Raw genomic sequence first — 18,382 nt, 5'->3', positions numbered from 1 at the left:
AGTAGTCACTGCCCACAGGATGAGACTGTAGATGGTGAAACAAGGGAAGTTGGCTCCTTTCCTTTCTTCTCTGCCTACCCTCCACTATCTGCCAAGTCCCTCCTTTATCACTTAGCCTATACTGGTAATATACACCCAAATTAAGCTTTGTATGGTCTAGGTGTTTGGGTTGAAGGATGTAGGTTACGTCAATAAACCAACAGATCAGAATAACAAAATAAAATAAAACAAGACAAAAGAAATCTTGCCTGTGTGGGATGCCTGGATAGCTCAGTGGTCGAGTGCCTGCCTTAGGCTCAGGGCGTGATCCCAGTTCCGGGATCAAGTCCCACATCAGGATCCCTGCAGGGAGCCTGCTGCTCCCTCTGTCTGTGTCTCTCATGAATAAATAAACAAAATCTTAAAAAAAAAGAAATCTTGCCCATGTGGAATAGGAAAGGATGTCCTGGACTACAACGTAATCTGTGAAGTTAATTCAGCTGAAGCAGGGACTCATTGAAGTGACTAGAATGATTCTCCATTAACCTGAATCTCTGCAGAGAAAGCTTGGGAGGTCTCCCTTGGCTTTCTGAAGGGAGATTCCAGCCAATTACTTTAGGCTCTTATATGATGTGAGTTGCATTGTTTCTGATCAAGTGCTTGAAGGTGTTAGTGACCTAATTTTTAATCATCCACATTAGTTTTAAATAACTCTAGATAATAGTAACATACATGCCTACCATTAAATTTATTTTACATATAAAATGCTTTTATACATTTCATTGTCTCACTTGATGGTTATATCAATCTTCTGTCCAAAGTAGGAAATGTAGCTTTATTAAGCCTTTTTATAAATAATGCTTAAGGAAAGGTAATTGGACGTGCAGAAAAGGTCGAGTTTGGGCTGGAATGCATTTTTTTTTTTTTTTTTAAGTTCAGTGGCCTTTTTATGTTTTACTACATCCTACTAGGCCTAGCAATGCAGTCTTGGTAGGGAAATACCATAAAGTCCTATATTAAATTGTCTACTACAAAAAGTAGCAATGCAGAAGGGGAGAGACATAAGGACCTCATTGGTTGGGAAAACCTACAAGCAGAACCTGCTAGTGGGGAATGTACGTTCCATTAAAAATTTGAGTCCTTACTTTGAGCTAGACTCTGCTAGAGGCAAAGTCACAAAAATGGTTACGAAGAGTCACTGCCTTTGAAGAACTTTCTGACTAGGGAAGCAGGTCAGCAATCTAGTGATTCGGCCTCCGAAGGACTTACATTGGTAGATGCTCAAGAGTAAGGGTGGTCCAGATGATCGGGTCAACAGAGTAAGCAGAGAGGTGGAGGAGGCCTCAATGTTTGTTAGCTTGATACACAAATGCCCTTATTTGTTAAGTTAAATATTCACCACGGACATGTTTGCAAATGAGGACAAAAATGACTGCTCTCCCCCTCCACTTTCAAAGTTTTGAATCCATCTTTTTAGGGGCCACTCTTGAGGGCAGAAAAGCTTTTTCTATGTATTAACATGGTTCCTCTATAGTAGTGACCCATTAGAGAAATAAACCCTAAACTCGTTTTAAAAAAGAACAGGAAAAAAATAACAATAAAAAAAAAATAAAAAAGAACGGGGAACTTGGGTTCGAGTCCCGCCTCTTCCATCAACCGGCTGTGTGATATTGGGCAAGTCTCTTGTCAGGGTGTCTTTTCCGTCTTTAGGATGGTGATGTAAAGGCCCGCCTCCCGCGGTTTTGCGAGGGTGATTTGAAACAACGCCTGTGGGATCCCTGGGTGGCGCAGCGGTTTGGCGCCTGCCTTTGGCCCAGGGCGCGATCCTGGAGACCCGGGATCGAATCCCACGTCGGGCTCCCGGTGCATGGAGCCTGCTTCTCCCTCTGCCTGTGTCTCTGCCTCTCTCTCTCTCTGTGACTATCATAAATAAATAAAAAATTAAAAAAAAAAAAAGAATTGAAACAACGCCTGTGAAAGCATCTGCTCCACCACATCTAAGGTACGTTCGTCACCTCCGACTTCTTTCCCGTGTCGCCATTTTGAGCTCTAATGAATCACGATCCAAGTCGTCAGCATCACCACAGGACCTGACCTCTCCTCACAGCCACTCAGCCCCTCACGGCCGGGTGCAGCTTCGCGCTGAGGGGGTCTGCACCGTGCGGTCCGCAGTGGAAGTCACAGACTCCTGACGTCCAGGACAGACGGGCAGAAAAGCTGTCTCAGGGCGGAGAGCACGCACCGCCGAGACGCACGCGGGACTAAGAGAGACCAGCGGCAAAGCCGCCCACCGCGCACGCGCACGCGCACGCGCCGCCCTGCGCCTCCCTCCCCACGCGACGGGGCGGGCCGCGACGTGCCCACGTCGGGCGCCCTGACGCTCGCTCGCTCGCTCGGCGTGCGCCGCCGGCCGGAGTCGGTAGCTGCGGGGTTGGGGGTCGCGCCGCGCGGAGCCCGCTCGCAGGGAGGGGCGGGGCTTCCGCCTGGCGGGGGTGCGCGCGCGCACGCGCCGCGGAGGGCTGACTTCCGTGTACCGGCTCCCCGAAGTGTGGCCATCGGGACGGTCTCGTCGTTCGTCTGAGTCAGACATCTTCCCTCCGGTCCCACGGGCGAGGTGTCAGGGCGGTGGCTCTGTCATGCCGAACTCGCGGCCCAGGCCCCGTCGGGGCGCCCGGAGCGGCGCGGGGGCCGCCGGGCGGGACGAGCTGGTGTCGCGGTCCTTGCGGAGCGCCGAGCACTGCCTGAGCGCCCAGGACTTCGGCACCGCCTACGCGCACTACCTGCTGGTGCTCAGCCTGGCCCCGGAGCTGAAGGACGACGTGAAGGTGAGGAGGACGTCCCTTCGTTCACTTGCCGGCAGATCCTGTGTTCTTCGCGTCACATGAATCCATGGGGCAGACGGGGGTCAAGAGGAGTGGCGGGTGGTTGCTGTTGATCTTTACCGCGCGTTCTTGACTTCGCTTTTGTCCGCACCCACAGTCAGCCCATCAGAAAGTCCTTTCGGCTCCATCTTTGAAATACATCCACGATTTTACCACTTCTCGCCACCTTGCCCTTTACTACCCTGGTTAAAGCCTCAGGTATCTGTTAGCTGTTGCAGCAGGCTCCTAACTAGGCTTTCTCCCGTAGCCTGCCTCGACGCCGCCTGCGTGAGCGTTTCGTAACAAGTGAAACGATGTCACTTCTCTTTTTCCAAAACTTACATCTTCCTATAAAGGCTGTATTGCAAATGAGGCCACAGGTGATTCTCTCTCTCTTCCCAGTATCTAATTCTAGCATATCCCTGCCTCAGGACCTTTGCACTTGTCCCACTTATATGCAGAGGGAATGTTATGGGTGTCTGCATTTGAATAAAGTTTGGATTTAGTCTAAAGTAATCATTTAATGATGCGTTCTTTAAGCTTCAGTTACTGGACTGTGATGGTTATTCTATTTAAGTGCTCTAAGTTTTTTCAAGTTATTTTAGAATCTAAATTAAAAAAAAAATGATTTCACTTAATTTTGCATTCAGTTTTCATCCTTAAGCAACTTGCTTTATTTCACCCAGCATTTCTCAACATTAGCGCTGTTGACTTTTTGGATGGGATGATTCTTCATTTATATTAACTACAAACATCTATATGTTACACCTAGCAGGTAGAGATCGACAATGCTGCTAAACATTCCACAATGTGGGACGTGGGACTCGATCCCGGGTCCCCAGGATCAGGCCCTGGGCTGAAGGCAGTGCTAAACCGATGAGCCCCGCTGGGCTGCCCTGTATTCTTTTCTCTGTAGTAAACTCCCATCAAGATTCAGTTACAAGTATCAATTCCTCTGTATAAATCTGTGAAGATGATGTAAAATGTGTTCAGGATGAAACTGGAATGACTAAAGCCTTCTCTCTTCCTATGGTGCTGTGGTCTGGAGATTGGCTAGAGGGAAGTGAGAATGGAGCTAGGGTGACAGTGGGAATGCAGCAAGTATTACAAGAGCCAGACTATGTTGTAACAGTGGGGATGAAGAAGTGACAGATTTAAAGATCCTGAGACAGAATTGACTGGGTTATAAACCAATTGTATTGGACTTAAGGTAGCATTATAAAATGACTTAGTGGGGATCCCTGGGTGGCTCAACGGTTTGGCGCCTGCCTTTGGCCCAGGGCATGATCCTGGAGTCCTGGGATCAAGTCCCGCGTCGGGCTCCCGGCATGGAGCCTGCTTCTCCCTCTTTGTGTCTATCTTGAATAAATAAATAAAATTTAAAAAAAAATGACTTTAGTGGTTTGACGTTGAGTGGTACCTTAACCTTCTATCCTGTGTGAGAGAAATGTAATAGGTTCACTTTAGATCATTTTGAAATTTTTCAAAATTGAATGTTAAGTTTCTCCCAACAAGTCTTCTGTGAGGATAGGAACAGGATTTGTGTTGTTCATTGCTGTGTTTTATTTTTTTAAAAACAATGTTTTTTTTTAATTAATTAATTAATTTATTATTATTATTATTATTTTTTATGATAGGCACACAGTGAGAGAGAGAGAGAGAGAGGCAGAGACACAGGCAGAGGGAGAAGCAGGCTCCATGCACCGGGAGCCCGATGTGGGATTCGATCCCGGGTCTCCAGGATCGTGCCCTGGGCCAAAGGCAGGCGCCAAACCGCTGCGCCACCCAGGGATCCCCATTGCTGTGTTTTAGCTCCAGTTCTTTGCACACTAATTACTAAGGTGATCAGTTAATAATAGTTAGCTTCTGTTCTTTGTGGAATCATCGACCATTTTGTATGTTCTTCATTTATGTTATTGACTAAATTACTGTTTTCTCTTTCACACAGGAAACTTTTCAGTATACACTGTTCAGATGGGCTGAAGAGCTTGATGCTCTCAGTCGAACACAAGACTTACTTGGTTGTTATGAGCAAGCTTTGGAACTGTTTCCTGATGATGAAGTAATTTGCAATAGTATGGGGGAGCATCTCTTCAGGTTTGTAGTGATTTCAGTATTACTTGTTAAGAATTATTCTGTATCAGTCTTGATCAGGGATCAATCACAGTAATTTGAAAGGGCAAGTTTAATATAAAGAATTATTAACTGTGAAGGGGAACTGTGAGGGATTGGCTAGTAAGAAGTAAAAAGAACCCAAAGAATATAAAAATAGGAGATATAATATGTAATAACAGATCAATTTTAGTATTATATTGTATACTACGTAATAGCCACTGCCCCGAGAGCTGAGATAGAGCATCTAAGGAAGGGTTCTCTTCACTGGGCTAAGATCCAGACCTTGTTGGAGAGGACATAGGTGTGGGATTGCAGGATGGCAGTGAAGTAAGTCACTGTGGTTCCTTGCCCGGGATTTGTAAATCTCTTCTCTGGATCTGGCTGGAAACCTGCCATTGGAAATTAATTTCTGTCTATTCTCCACAGAAACTATATAATTAGGAAAACATGAAAACTCCAAATTTTTGTTTTAAACTTGTTTTACTATATCTGGTTTCACTTCTTTGTACAAAGGAGAAGGAGCCTTCTTGTTTAGGAAACACTGTGATAATGTCTTGTTCTATATAGTGAGATCCTTTTACCTGTTCCAGCAGTTGCCCTTGAGTATTATTGCTTTGTTCATCCAGTCATATTAAGTTTTATTCAATGCAAAATTCTATATAAGAAATACCTTTATCAAAATGTATTAGTTTCAGTGATGGAGCTATTATACGGTTTAATAGTCTTTTTTTAAAAAATATTTTTACTTATTTATTTATTCATGAGAGACACAGGGAGAGAGGCAGAGACACAGGCAGAGGGAGAAGCAGGCTCCATGCAGGGAGCACGATGTGGGACTCGATCCCGGGTCTCCAGGATCATGCCCTGGGCCAAAGGCAGGGGCTAAACCGCTGAGCCACCTGGGGATTCCACTATATAGTTTAATAGTCTTAATCAGCATGGCCTGGGGAGTGCAGTGAGTACTCCCTTGAGACAAATATTTGATAATTTCTAAATGTAGAGTATGATAATAAACAGGAAAATGAGGCAGATTGTCAACCAAGGCTTGCTGGTTCATCCTGGCAGCTAACCTGATCCTGATACACAGATTCCATCCCTACTAATTAGCAACCACTTTCCCTTAAAGGGAAATTTAGATTTAAAATATTTTTATATAACTTGTCACATTAGTTAAAAATCTACATTTAAATTTCAAAGTTTTCTTTAGTTCTTCAGTCCACATAAGGGGAGTTAGTCTATAGCATTCAATTATATTTCCAAATAATATGCATGTAACGATCATATCATTCTGAAACTTATGTTTAAGGATATACTCAATTTAACAGAAAATTGGAGCTCTACATACTTTTCATGGATTGTAACTTGGTGACCTATTGTAGGATATTAGTCTGAGCAGTTACCATTTATTGAGACAAAAAAATGCTTGTTTGCTTAAGGAGATATAATTATGCAAAATTTCTTTTTTTTTTTTTTAAGATTTTATTTATTTATTCATGAGAGACATAGAAGAGAGAGGCAGAACACAGGTAGAGGGAGAAGCAGGCTCCATGCAGGGAGCCCGACGTGGGACTCCATCCGGGGTTCCTAGGATCGTGCCCTGGGCTAAAGGTGGTGCTTAACTGCTGGGCCACCCAAGCTGCTCTAATTATGCAAAATTTCTATTTTAGACAAAGAGAATTCAGAACTTGTGATAGGGTGAATGTAACTTTTGCTATACAGTTTGTCTTTGTTCTCTACAACAGTGTTTCTTAGTTATCGTCCTCTACTTTCTTCATCAAAGACAGTGGGTCACTCAGTTCCCACTAAAAGAATCACTGCTCCAGGAGAAAAAGGTTTCCAGAGTAAACCGTAGCTTCCCCTTCTTCCTTCCTTTTATTTATGAAATATAATTTGTGTCTGGAAAGCCTTAACTTCACAATCTTGTCCAATAGTATCAGATTTAAACAAAACATATTTTTTAAGTTACTAATTGGGAAGGTAATTTTTTTTTTTTCTAGTTAAAAGAAAAAAGGTGGTTTTATAGTTTGTTGATACTGACACACATGTTGAGTCTATCAATATGAGTTGTACTTTAATTGAGTGGACCATACATCTTTCAGTTATGGTTTAAGAAAACTGAATAATAAGATTTAAACTTAAGGGAAGCACAAACTCCAGGAAATTATTAGGGACAGGCTTGGTATTGATTCAGCAGACTGTTGATAGTTAAAAATTTTAAAGTAGCTGTTGCTAGGTTTGTTTCATCAAGTATTGATTACATAAAATGTATTTTGTATTGTGTGCAGTGTCAGTTGCAGAGTTAAGAAAAGATAACCCTGTCTTCAAGATATTTAAAAATAATAAAAAAAAAAGATATTTAAAAATAGGGTCCTTGGGTGGTGCAGTGGTTTGGCGCCTGCCTTTGGCCCAGGGCGCGATCCTGGAGATCCGGGATCGAATCCCACATCGGGCTCCCGGTGCATGGAGCCTGCTTCTCCCTCGACCTATGTCTCTGCCTCTCTCTCTCTCTCTCTCTCTCTCTCTCTGTGTGTGACTATCATAAATAAAGAAAAATTTAAAAAAATGTATTAAAGATATTTTAAAATAATGGATACAAATCGTAAACATGAGTGCCTATCATTTGAGATAGGGCCAACACCTTTTGTTAGAGTGTAGTTCCTTGTTTGGCATTCCAAAATGTCTTTTTTTTTTTTTAACCATACCTAGAATGAATAGTCTGATTTTTTTTTATTTATTTTTTATTGACAGAATGCTTAAAGGTCCTTATGAAGAAGTAGGAGTGTAAAAGGGTTTTACTAGCTTACTTCTTTTTAATTTGTGGACCATACCCTGGTACAAGTCCACATATTATCAGTTAGTGACAATTGTATTGGTCTACAAATATTTTAACAAGGGGAGATGAGTTCTTCATCACAGAAATTTCAAGAAGCACTGGTCTAGATAGTTTGATAGTTTCCCCCTTTTATTGTTGATTTGCTCATATCTTATTCAGTAGCAATTTTTGGGGTGACTTGCCTTTGATTTTTTCCAAAGCATTTAGCTTAGTGTCCTCAGAAGTAATGACTCTCTTTTTGCAGTTATATTTATTTAGTTTATTTTTTTCTTTTCAAAAATATTTATTTATTTGCGAGAGAGAGTGTGTGCACATGTGCGTGAGTGGGGTGGGGGCGGGGAGGGACAGAAGGAGAGGGAGAAGCAGGCTCCCCACTGAGCAGGGAGCCTGATGTGGTACTTGATCCCAGGATTGTGGATCATGACCTGAGCCAAAGGCAGACACTTAACTGAGTGAGCCACCCAGGTGCTCCTATTTAATTTCTATAATATTAATTAAAATATGTAATTACGGTGACAAGTATAACTTTTATAAACTGGTCTGGCAGCAAACAAAATTGACTCTGGATAATTCACTCAGTTGCTGAGAGAAAAGGGATACAGCATACTACAGAGAAGCCTAGTAGCCTTAGACATTAGTATGTTATATACAGGGAATGGTTTTTAGAAAGCACTGGTGTTCTAGTGGGTTGGTTAAATGGAGGATGACTCTGAGAGCTTCTACTATACTTTTGTACAATAGTAATTTATAGTCAGTTTCCTAGAATGCATAAATACAGTAAGGGTTCAGAAAGGGAGAAAATGATAAAAAGATTGTAATCCTCACAAAAGGCTTTTCAAAGGTGATGGTGCTTTGGTTGAGAATTTGGGTGCTGGAGAGGGATTCTCAGGCCTGATGAGTGGCATGAACAAAGGCATAGTAATTGATATCATAATAATTGAATATTTTGTCTGTCATTTTTTACTATAGAATGGGCTTTAGAGATGAAGCAGCTGGATATTTTCATAAAGCAGTGAAACTAAACCCTGATTTCAATGATGCAAAGGAGAATTTTTATCGTGTTGCAAACTGGTTGGTGGAACGCTGGCACTTTATCATGCTTAATGATACTAAAAGGAATACGATTTACAATGCAGCAATCCAAAATGCAGTTTGTTTGGGATCCAAGAGCGTTTTGGACATTGGAGCAGGAACTGGAATACTAAGGTTTGTTGTAATTGTGTTTTAATTATATATATATATATATATATATATATATATATATATATATATATATATGCATACACACACCACACACACTAAGGTAAATTAAAGCTTTTACCAAATATAGAAAATTTAAGTGGAATTCAAAAATAAAGTTTATTTCTCATAGTCTTATGATTATTCATATAACCACTATTATTGTATTTTTTACTGTAGCATTATCAAGAACTGGACATTACTAAGAATTTGGGGTTACTCTTGAAATTTTGAATAATGCCTTTTAAGAGTACTTTTTATATTAACATTCTGGTTGAATCTAGTTGTCCAAGTGAAAGCTTATCAACATTTTTCATTCCAGTTGTGTCTTCTTAAAAACATGAATGTCATGATTTATTGTATGATTTGTTTCTTAATAAGAATATTGGTTCACTTTTTTATGTGGAATGAATAATGTTTGTGTTAAAGAATAAAAGGAAAAACCCCATGTTTAAGCATCATAATTCCACTAAAATTTGAATAACTACAGTGGATTATTTTTTCTTGATGGATCGCTTTTTCACCTTGCAGCATGTTTGCTAAAAAAGCTGGAGCACACTCAGTATATGCTTGTGAGTTATCCAAGACCATGTATGAACTTGCCTGTGATGTAGTGGCAGCAAACAAGATGGAAGCAGGAATCAAACTCTTACACATGAAGTCATTTGACATAGAAATTCCAAAACACATTCCTGAAAGGTACTATATAATGTATATATATATATGTATATATAAATTATAATTTTAGTTTTTAATAATCCACTATTTAGCTTTTTAAAATTAAGATACTCATGTTTAGAGCTTCTAGCCCAAATAAAATGCCACAACCCTTATATTGTAAAGATAGGAATATAGGATCATGTAGCATAAGATGGATTTTCATAATAAGGTCATATTCTTGATAAATATTTAAGGATCTTGAGAAAAACTTGTGCTAAGAGATTCAATAAATAAATTTGACCTTTAGCAAGTTACTTTACTTTTGTTATTTTCAGTATTCTGGCTTGAAAATAAATACTACCTTCTGTGTGGTCACTAACTATTTAAAAATTGTAGTAAGAAATAATACATTAGTAGATTAGGCTTAATGGACTTGTCATATTTTGTGTTATTCTTGGCATGAAAGCTTTGGAAATGTCAGCTGTCAAAGTATTTTGGGCCGAGTTCTTCAGATGTTTTGAATATTATCTCATAAGTCTTGGCTTTTCAGTATATCATCTGGCTTTAATCTGTATCACAAAGGTGATGGCATTTTAGAGCTAGAATGGGTTTACAAATCATCTGGTCCAACACAATCATTTTATAGACAGCTTTCTTTATGTAGCACACTTGTTCACTACTTGGCTGTTTTTTTTCTTATCTTATTTAAATTCAGTTTATATTGAAAGAGGACTTTTATATTCTTGTCATTTGGACTGTGATTTTTTAGTTTTCTTCCATATGTATAATGATATATATGTTTACATAATACTTATGCTTTTCAGTAGGCTCTACATTGATTTTTATGAAAGAAGTCTTATTAGATTGATGAGGCAGATAGACACATTTTATAGAAATAAACAGTGTCCTGAATTATCTTAATCTGCTCAGGCTGTCATGACAAAATAGCACAGACTAGGTGGCTTAAAAAACAGACATTTATTTTCTCACAGTTCTGGAGGCTGTAAGTGCATGATCTGAGGGTGCTGGCAAATTTGGTTTCTGGTGAGAGCTCTTTTCCTAACTTGCAGATAGCTGAATTCCTGCCCTTTCTTTTGTGCATGTGAAAAGAAAGAGAGATCACCTGTGTCTCTTCCACTTTTATAAGGATACCAGCCCGGTCAGATTATGACCCTGCCTTTCCCTTGTGACCTCGTTTAACTTTAATTACCTCCTAAAGACCCTACTTCCAAATGTCACTTTGGGAGTTAGGGCTTCAACTTAGGAATTTTGGTGGTACAAAATTCAGTCCATGGCATGAATCAGTTACCTTAATTTAACCTTCATTTCTTTCACAGATAGTATTGTAGGAAGGACTTATGGGTTTTGAATTAGTAGATAAGGATTCCATACTAACTGTTTTAATTTATTTTGACCTTAAGCGAATCTAGAGACTACAAGATGTTGGAGTAGATGATACATTCTAAATGTATACAATCATAAATACTGAAAATTTTGTGTATTTATATAGTACTGGGTTGCTTGTGGAGCATATCAAAGTTGTTTCTGTCTTCAAGGCACCTGCAATCTAGAGAGGAAGATAAGGAGTATTCATTGAACTTTATCTTCTTTTATTTTTATTTTTTTGAAACTTTATCTTTTAACTACATAAATTAATGATACTGGTAATAAGTGCTGAAGAAGTTCAGAGAAGGGAGAAATTGTTTTGGTAGGTCTTTGAATGAAATTTTCTAGAAAGAATGGTCAGCAGATCACAGCTCTGTGGACCAAGCTTTTGTGAAAACTCACAGGTAGTAGGTAAAGCAAGGAGCAACAAGAGAACTACGATGAATGTGTAAGAGGTAAACCTGGATAATGAAAGGAGAAGAAAGGATTTTGAGAGGGAGGCCTTCTCCGGTCCGTTATATGTTATTTGTAGGTTAAAGAAAATGAGAACTAAGAACAATTATTGATCTTGATAAGTAGGGGAGTTATTTATGATAGAGAATATTTTTATAGAGCATTGGGGACAGAAATTCATTTACTCAGCATTAAGGAGGGGACTGGTAAAGGTAATGGGTATGAAGCACTCTTAAGGATTTAAGTAATGAAAGAATGGCCTGAAGAAGCAGCAGGGTCAAGTGAAGTTTTTGTGTCTCCCTACCCCACAGGGTGCCAGTGGAGAACAAAGGAGCCTGTGGAACAGTAGAGTCAAATTCCTTAAGATTTGAGGGTAGATATTTGAAAAATGAAATGTTTTAGAAAATTTTACATGTTTCTATAATATACTCTTCCTTTATTCTCTCAGCTTTAACATCTTTATTAAATAGCATGATATCGTACTCACATATATCTTTAAAAAATCATTCTATAGAGTATCCCTAGTTGTAACAGAAACTGTCGATGCAGGTTTATTTGGAGAAGGAATTGTGGAGAGTTTAATTCATGCATGGGAGCATTTACTTTTGCAGCCAAAGGTAAGCAGCATGAAAACACTTAAATTTGATTAAGAATTCATTATTTCAGCAGGTATTTATTGATCCCCTCGTGTATTTGCAAAGCAGTATGAAATACATCCTTCTGTCAGGGTATACATACTGTGTAGTTGGAAAGAAATACATGCAAAAAACCATTTAATCATGTAATATGTATACTTGTGTTCATCTATGGGGTATAGAGACCAAATAACTCCAGGAAGGAATTTATAGTAACTGAGGTTACATTGTGGGATGGATATTGTGGAATTCTTGAGTAGGGTTGAGAAAGGGAAGTACTTTCAGCCTCAGTAGCCCTTACTGCTTGGATTTTTGGTAAACTATCAAAAAAGGAGTGTAGTGATAACTGGCTTGGTATGGTTTTAAGGTACTGACTGATTGATTGGACAGAACTAACTCTTAAAATTGCCAGATTGTGTTTTGTAATGAAGTCCTCTAATATGGCTCATGAACTATGGGTTTAGTTTTTTTTAATATGTGATGTGAATGAAAGTCTTTTTAAAATTTTTTTATTTTTTTTTATTTTTTTTGAAAGTCTTTTAATATGTCATAAGAACTTACTATTTACAGAAAATGCTTGAACTTAAAATACATAATTAAAGGCTGAAAAGAAGAGCAGTTTGTTTTTCAAGTAGGTAATAGTGATTTTGGCTTCTCAATTGAGTCTTACCCAACAGTTTTTTGTTGCATACAGACTTATAGCTACCCTCCTCTTCCTGTTTGTACTGTTGAAAAAAAAATATGTATATACACACATGCATATAGAGCAATGACAGTGAAATAAACTTTTTAAAAAATAAAATTAGTATTAATATGGCATCACATTCATTGTTTTTCATTTTTTATTATGTTTTTATTCAAGTATAATGAACATACAGTGTATATTAGTTTCATGTGTATAACATAAAGGTACATTCTCACTGTTCATCATGATAAGTGTACTCTTAATCTCCATCACCTATTACACCCATCCCCCCACAATCACCAGTTTGTTCTCTGTATTTAAGAGTGTCTTTTGTTTATCTCTTTTTTATTGTTGTTCATTTGTTTCTTAAATTCCACATATGAGTGAAGTCATATGGTATTTATCTTTTCAGACTTATTTCACTTAGCACGATACCTTAGATCCATCCATGGTGTTGTTAATGGCAAGAGTTCATTCTCTTTTATGGCAGAGTAATATTCAGATTTTTTTATTGAGGTATGATTGCCATATAACATTATGTTAGTTTCAGGCAAAGCATGTAATGATTCAAAATTTGTATATATTGTGAAATGATAACCACAATAAGTCTAGTTAACAAAAACTTCTCAATTGCATTTTTTTAAAGATTTCATTTTTAAGCAATCTCTACATCCAATATGGGGCTTGAACTTAGCAACCCTGAGATCAAGAGTTGAATGCTTTACTAAACTGAGCCAGTCAGGCACCCTACAAAGAAACTTTTAATTTAATTTTTTTTTTTTACAAGATCTTATTTATTTTATTTTAGAGAGGAGGGGGGAAGTAAGTATGGGGGAAGTGGCAGAGGGAGGAGAGAGAATTTTTTTTTTTTTGAGCAGAGAGAATTTTCAGCAGACTTCATGCTCAGCATGGAGCCCAATGGAAGGCTCGATCTCATGACCCTGAGATCATGACCTAAACCAAAACCAGGAGTCGGACACTTAACTGAGCTACCCAAGTGCCCCCAAAGAAACTTTTTAAAGATTTTGTTTACTTATTTGAGAGTCAGAGAGATAGCATGTGTGTGTAGGAGGGAGAGGCAGAAGGAGAAGGAGGTAATCATTTGGAGCCAGATACCGGGCTTGATCTGATGACCCTGAGATCATGACCTGAGCTGAGATCCAAGAGTCAGATGCTTAACCCACTGAACCACCCAGGTGCCCCCCCCAAAAAAAAAAAACTTTAAAAAAAAAAAACCTTAATTTGTTTGTCCTTACCTATTGCCATTAAACTTTTTTTTTCTTGTAATCATGCACACATATTTTTGCATACATGAAACTAAATATAATTTTTATTGTTACATTTTAGACCAGAGGTGAAAATGGTAATTGTGAAAAGTATGGGAAAGTTATACCAGCAAGTGCTGTTATATTTGGGATGGCAGTAGAATGTGCAGAGATAAGAAGACATCATAGGTAAGTGATTATTTAAATAGTAAATATTAAAAAAAAATAAATAAATAGTAAATATTAGAAAACAATAATTTTATTTTATTATTTTATTTTTTTTTTATTTATTTTTTTTTTATTTTTATTTTTTTTTTTTTTATGATAGTCACACAGAGAGAGAGAGAGAAAGGCAGAGACACAGGCAGAGGGAGAAGCAGGCTCCATGCACCGGGAGCCCGACGTGGGATTCGATCCCGGGTCTCCAGGATCGCGCCCTGGGCCAAAGGCAGGCGCCAAACCGCTGCGCCACCCAGGGATCCCCAGAAAACAATAATTTTAAAGATTAGACTGTTCTTGAAAGGTTATTTAATGAATATTTATTTGAATGAGAATTTGTAGTTTTTGTGACTTTTTAAGTTCGTGATGCTTATTTCAGTCTTAATTCCCTTTTCACCTTTTTCTTACTTTCTTTTAAAGTGAAACTCTAGGGGCACCTGGGTGGCTCAGGTGGTTAAGTGTATGTCTTCAGCTCAAGTCATGATCCCAGGGTCCTGGGATTAAGCCCTGTGCCCAGCTCCCTACTCAGCCAGGAGCCTGCTTCTCTCTCTCTGCCCCTCCCCTGCTTGTACTCTCTCTCTCAAATAAATAAAAAAAAATTTTTTTAAAAATTAATAAAGTGGGACTCTAGAATTAAAACCAGCTTCCAGTTTTTTAGGGGAAAATTAATTTTGATACAGCCTAGTATTTTTTTGGTGTGTGATAAAGAGACCCCCTTCAATAACTTAATAGTAGTAAATGTAACATATAAATATTTTAAGAAGTAGTGAAGAGTAAAAGAAGAATATAAAAATTATCCTAAACTCCTCACCATTAGGTAGCTACTGTTGATCTTTGTTGTATATTCTATGCATGTTACAGGGTGATAAGTAAAATATTTAGTAATTGGTAGGGCATAGGACACCAACCAAACAGTGGCCTTAATTAATAGATTGGCTGAATTAGTATGCTGGTTGAATGTCAGCTGTATATAAGTAAATGTGTGTATAAATTGAATTTTATTTCAAAAGTATTGGTAAATATATTTGCTTTTTCTTTGTGTGCTTTTTCATGTTAATAGATATGTTTCATGATTTTTTAAAACCAATTTCTTATAGTTCTCAGTGTTTAAAATTTTTAGTTTGCTTCTACTGTTTTGCTTTTAGGAACAAGGATAAATATCTTTGTACTTAGGTCTGTGTGGACTTGTCTTTATTATTTTCTTGGGATAAATTTCTTAATAAAGAATTGCATTAAATAGAATTCTTTTAAAAAAGAATTGAGTTAAAAGGTATGTACATTTTTCAGTTTATGGAGACATATTGCTGAATTGCCAACCAGAAAAGCTGGGTTGTGTCTTGCTGAGATTTCTTGCTCTAACACGATTCTAGATTTTTTGCCATTAGTAGTTTCTCTTATATTTTATAGGAAAATCACTAAATTGTTTGCCTAAACAAAATAGAAATTGGTATCTTAACCATTTTTGTTTTTCTTGTTTTTTTCAAACTTCTGTGTCATCAGTCACTAGTCAGAATAGAACATCGATTTTCTTTTCTTTTTTTTTTTTTAAAGCTTTTATTTATTTGAGAGAGAGAAAATGAGAGAGAGAGATCATGAGCAGAGGGTAGGGGAAGAGGGAGAAGGAGGCTCCCCGCTGAGCAGGGAGCCTGACTTGGGGGAGACTCAATCCCAGGACCCTGGGATCATGTCATGAGCTGAAGATGGACGCTTAATTGACTGAACCATCCAGGTGGCCCAGTATCTACCATATCGAAAGGATTCCTTCATCATTGATTTATATAGCAAATAAAGGTCTAACTATACAATAGAAACATCGGGGCAGCTTTTGTAAAATTAAAAATGACATATGTTTTGTTTGTGTAGATCTGAATGAGTGAGGCCTGGTATTTATTTTTTATGAAGCTGCAGTTGTGGGTTGAGAACCATGAAGAAAGGTGCTGAAAAATATAGAGATGAGTGCTACTGTTTTATCTGGGACAAACCAGTTTTTTAAAAGATTTTATTTATTCATTTGAGAGAGAGAACTAGACAATCATGAGCCTGATGGTAGGGATAGAAGAAGAGGGAGAGAGAATCTCAAGCTGACTTCACTCTGAGTATGGAGCCCAGAGTGGGGCTCGATCCCACAATCCTGAGACCATGACCTGAGCTGAAACCAAGAGTTGGATGTTCAATTGATTAAGCTGCCTAGGCACCCTGGTAGAAACAATTTTAACTATTATTATAAAAATTACTGTTTGGAGCCTAATTAGTTGAATCTTATGTTTATATGACCAAGCAAATGTTTTAAGAATAGCTAAAAAAAAAAAGTGAGAAACTTTTCTAATAATAGGTATATTCTATTAATTAATATTCTATCTAATAATAGATATAAAACTCTAGAAATAAACATTGATGCAGAAATAGGAAAGTAGATCAGTGGAACACAATAAAGAATCTAGATACAGACTTTGGATTTAACATATGATACAAGTATATCAGAGAAAGGATGAATGGTGATGGAGATGATATTTTTCATTTGGGGAAAAACATTAGATTCTTTAATTTTAATTCAAGATGAATTAAATATCTAAGTGTAGGAGATCCATTTTGCCAAAGGAAAACACAGGGTAGAGTGTAGAAGCTATAAAAAGACAAATTAGGGCAGCCCGGTGGCTCAGTGGTTTAGCGCCACCTTCAGCCCAGGGCGTGATCCTGGAGACCTGCGATTGAGTCCCATGTCAGGCTCCCTGTATGGAGCCTGCTTCTCGCTTTGCCTGTGTCTCTGCCTCTCTCTCTCTCTCTTTGTCTCTTATGAATTATTTATTATTTATTTAAATAAAATCTTAAAAAAAAAATTGACAAATTTGACCACATTGAAAAAATTTTAATATATCTCATGATAGATGGTATAAAAAAGTTAAAGGACAGTTGGCAGACTGAGATAAAAATGAGCAACTTTTACAGCAAAGCATTAACATACTTGCAATTGTCTATTAATCAGAGAAATAGAAATTAAGTCCATGGGATAACTTTTTTGAATATTTATATTAACAGGCATTAAAAATGACTGATAATATTCTGTCTTCTCATAGGTGTAGGGGAAATTTATACACTGTTATGTTGGTAAAACATTTTATAGCTCAATTTGGCATTATCTAATAAAACTAAAGATGTATATAGTTCTTGACCTGGTATTTCCACTTTTCGTAATCCTTTCTGATAAATGTATACAAACGTGTGCAGTGATCTATGTACAGGGGTGTTTGCTATAATACTATAATTGGAAAAACAAACTGCCTGAAGGTTTATTAATAAGAAAACAAGTTTTGATAGAACGTTGTCTCTGTGCAGTAATGTGCAAGTGTCCTGACATGGAAGGAATTTCATGATACGCTATTAAATGAAAAAGACAAGGTATAATCTTAGTAGCAATGAGTATATCTAGCACTCAGGTCTGGGTTTCTAAATTCCATTCCTCAACAAAAGGAACTATAGCTCCTTGGAGAACAGGACCGGGATAGACAGATTCAAGATAACTCTGAAACATTTTTTTTTTAAAGTACATAAAACATGTTTTTAATATAAATTTATTTTTTATTAGTGTTCAATTTGCCAACATATAGAATAACACCCAGTGTTCATCTCATCAAGTGCCCCCCTCAGTGCCTGTCACCCAGTCACCCCCAACCCTCGTCTCTGAAACCTTTTGCATCAGAAATTAAGGACGTGCTCAAAAAATACAGACTGTTAAAAGAACATAGAAGCATGCATGGAAGGGTCTCCCACTGGCCAAATTTGAGATCATTTAAGCACCAAATACATAACTAAAGGGAGTTATAGATTAAAATCCATTGAATAAAATAAGAATCCATGAGTTCCTACTTATAATAAATAAATAAGTTCATAAATGGGGATAAAAAGACAGTTCTTTTCAGCACTAGAATGTTGACTAATAACATAAAACAAATGTTGCAGAATTATTGTTTGCAATCCCCGCATAAAGATGGAAGCCAAAATTATGAATAGATCAAATCAAATGAATAGATTAAATAAAAATTTAATGAAGGTCA

General features: G+C 37.8%; 1 protein-coding gene across 4 annotated transcripts in view; it reads left to right on the top strand.

The window, feature by feature from the left end:
- The first annotated feature begins 2,126 nt into the window (after positions 1–2,126).
- The window catches only part of PRMT9 (protein arginine methyltransferase 9), a 42,441-nt gene continuing 26,185 nt past the window's right edge, over positions 2,127–18,382 (top strand). For 3 of the 4 annotated variants that reach the window (XM_026018155.2, XM_072724786.1, XM_072724785.1), the window contains exons 1-6: positions 2,127–2,804; positions 4,789–4,937; positions 8,758–8,994; positions 9,559–9,726; positions 12,041–12,143; positions 14,194–14,300. In XM_026018155.2, coding sequence (XP_025873940.1) covers positions 2,616–2,804; positions 4,789–4,937; positions 8,758–8,994; positions 9,559–9,726; positions 12,041–12,143; positions 14,194–14,300 — 953 coding nt within the window. In that variant the 5' untranslated portion in view covers positions 2,127–2,615. Of the gene's footprint in view, positions 2,805–4,788; positions 4,938–8,757; positions 8,995–9,558; positions 9,727–12,040; positions 12,144–14,193; positions 14,301–18,382 lie in introns of those variants that run through there. The other variant, XM_072724787.1, reaches the window with a different exon arrangement.

The sequence above is a fragment of the Vulpes vulpes genome, chromosome 10 (assembly GCF_048418805.1).
Source record: "Vulpes vulpes isolate BD-2025 chromosome 10, VulVul3, whole genome shotgun sequence".
NCBI lineage: Eukaryota > Metazoa > Chordata > Mammalia > Carnivora > Canidae > Vulpes > Vulpes vulpes.
This window is presented reverse-complemented; position numbering and strand designations above follow the sequence as displayed.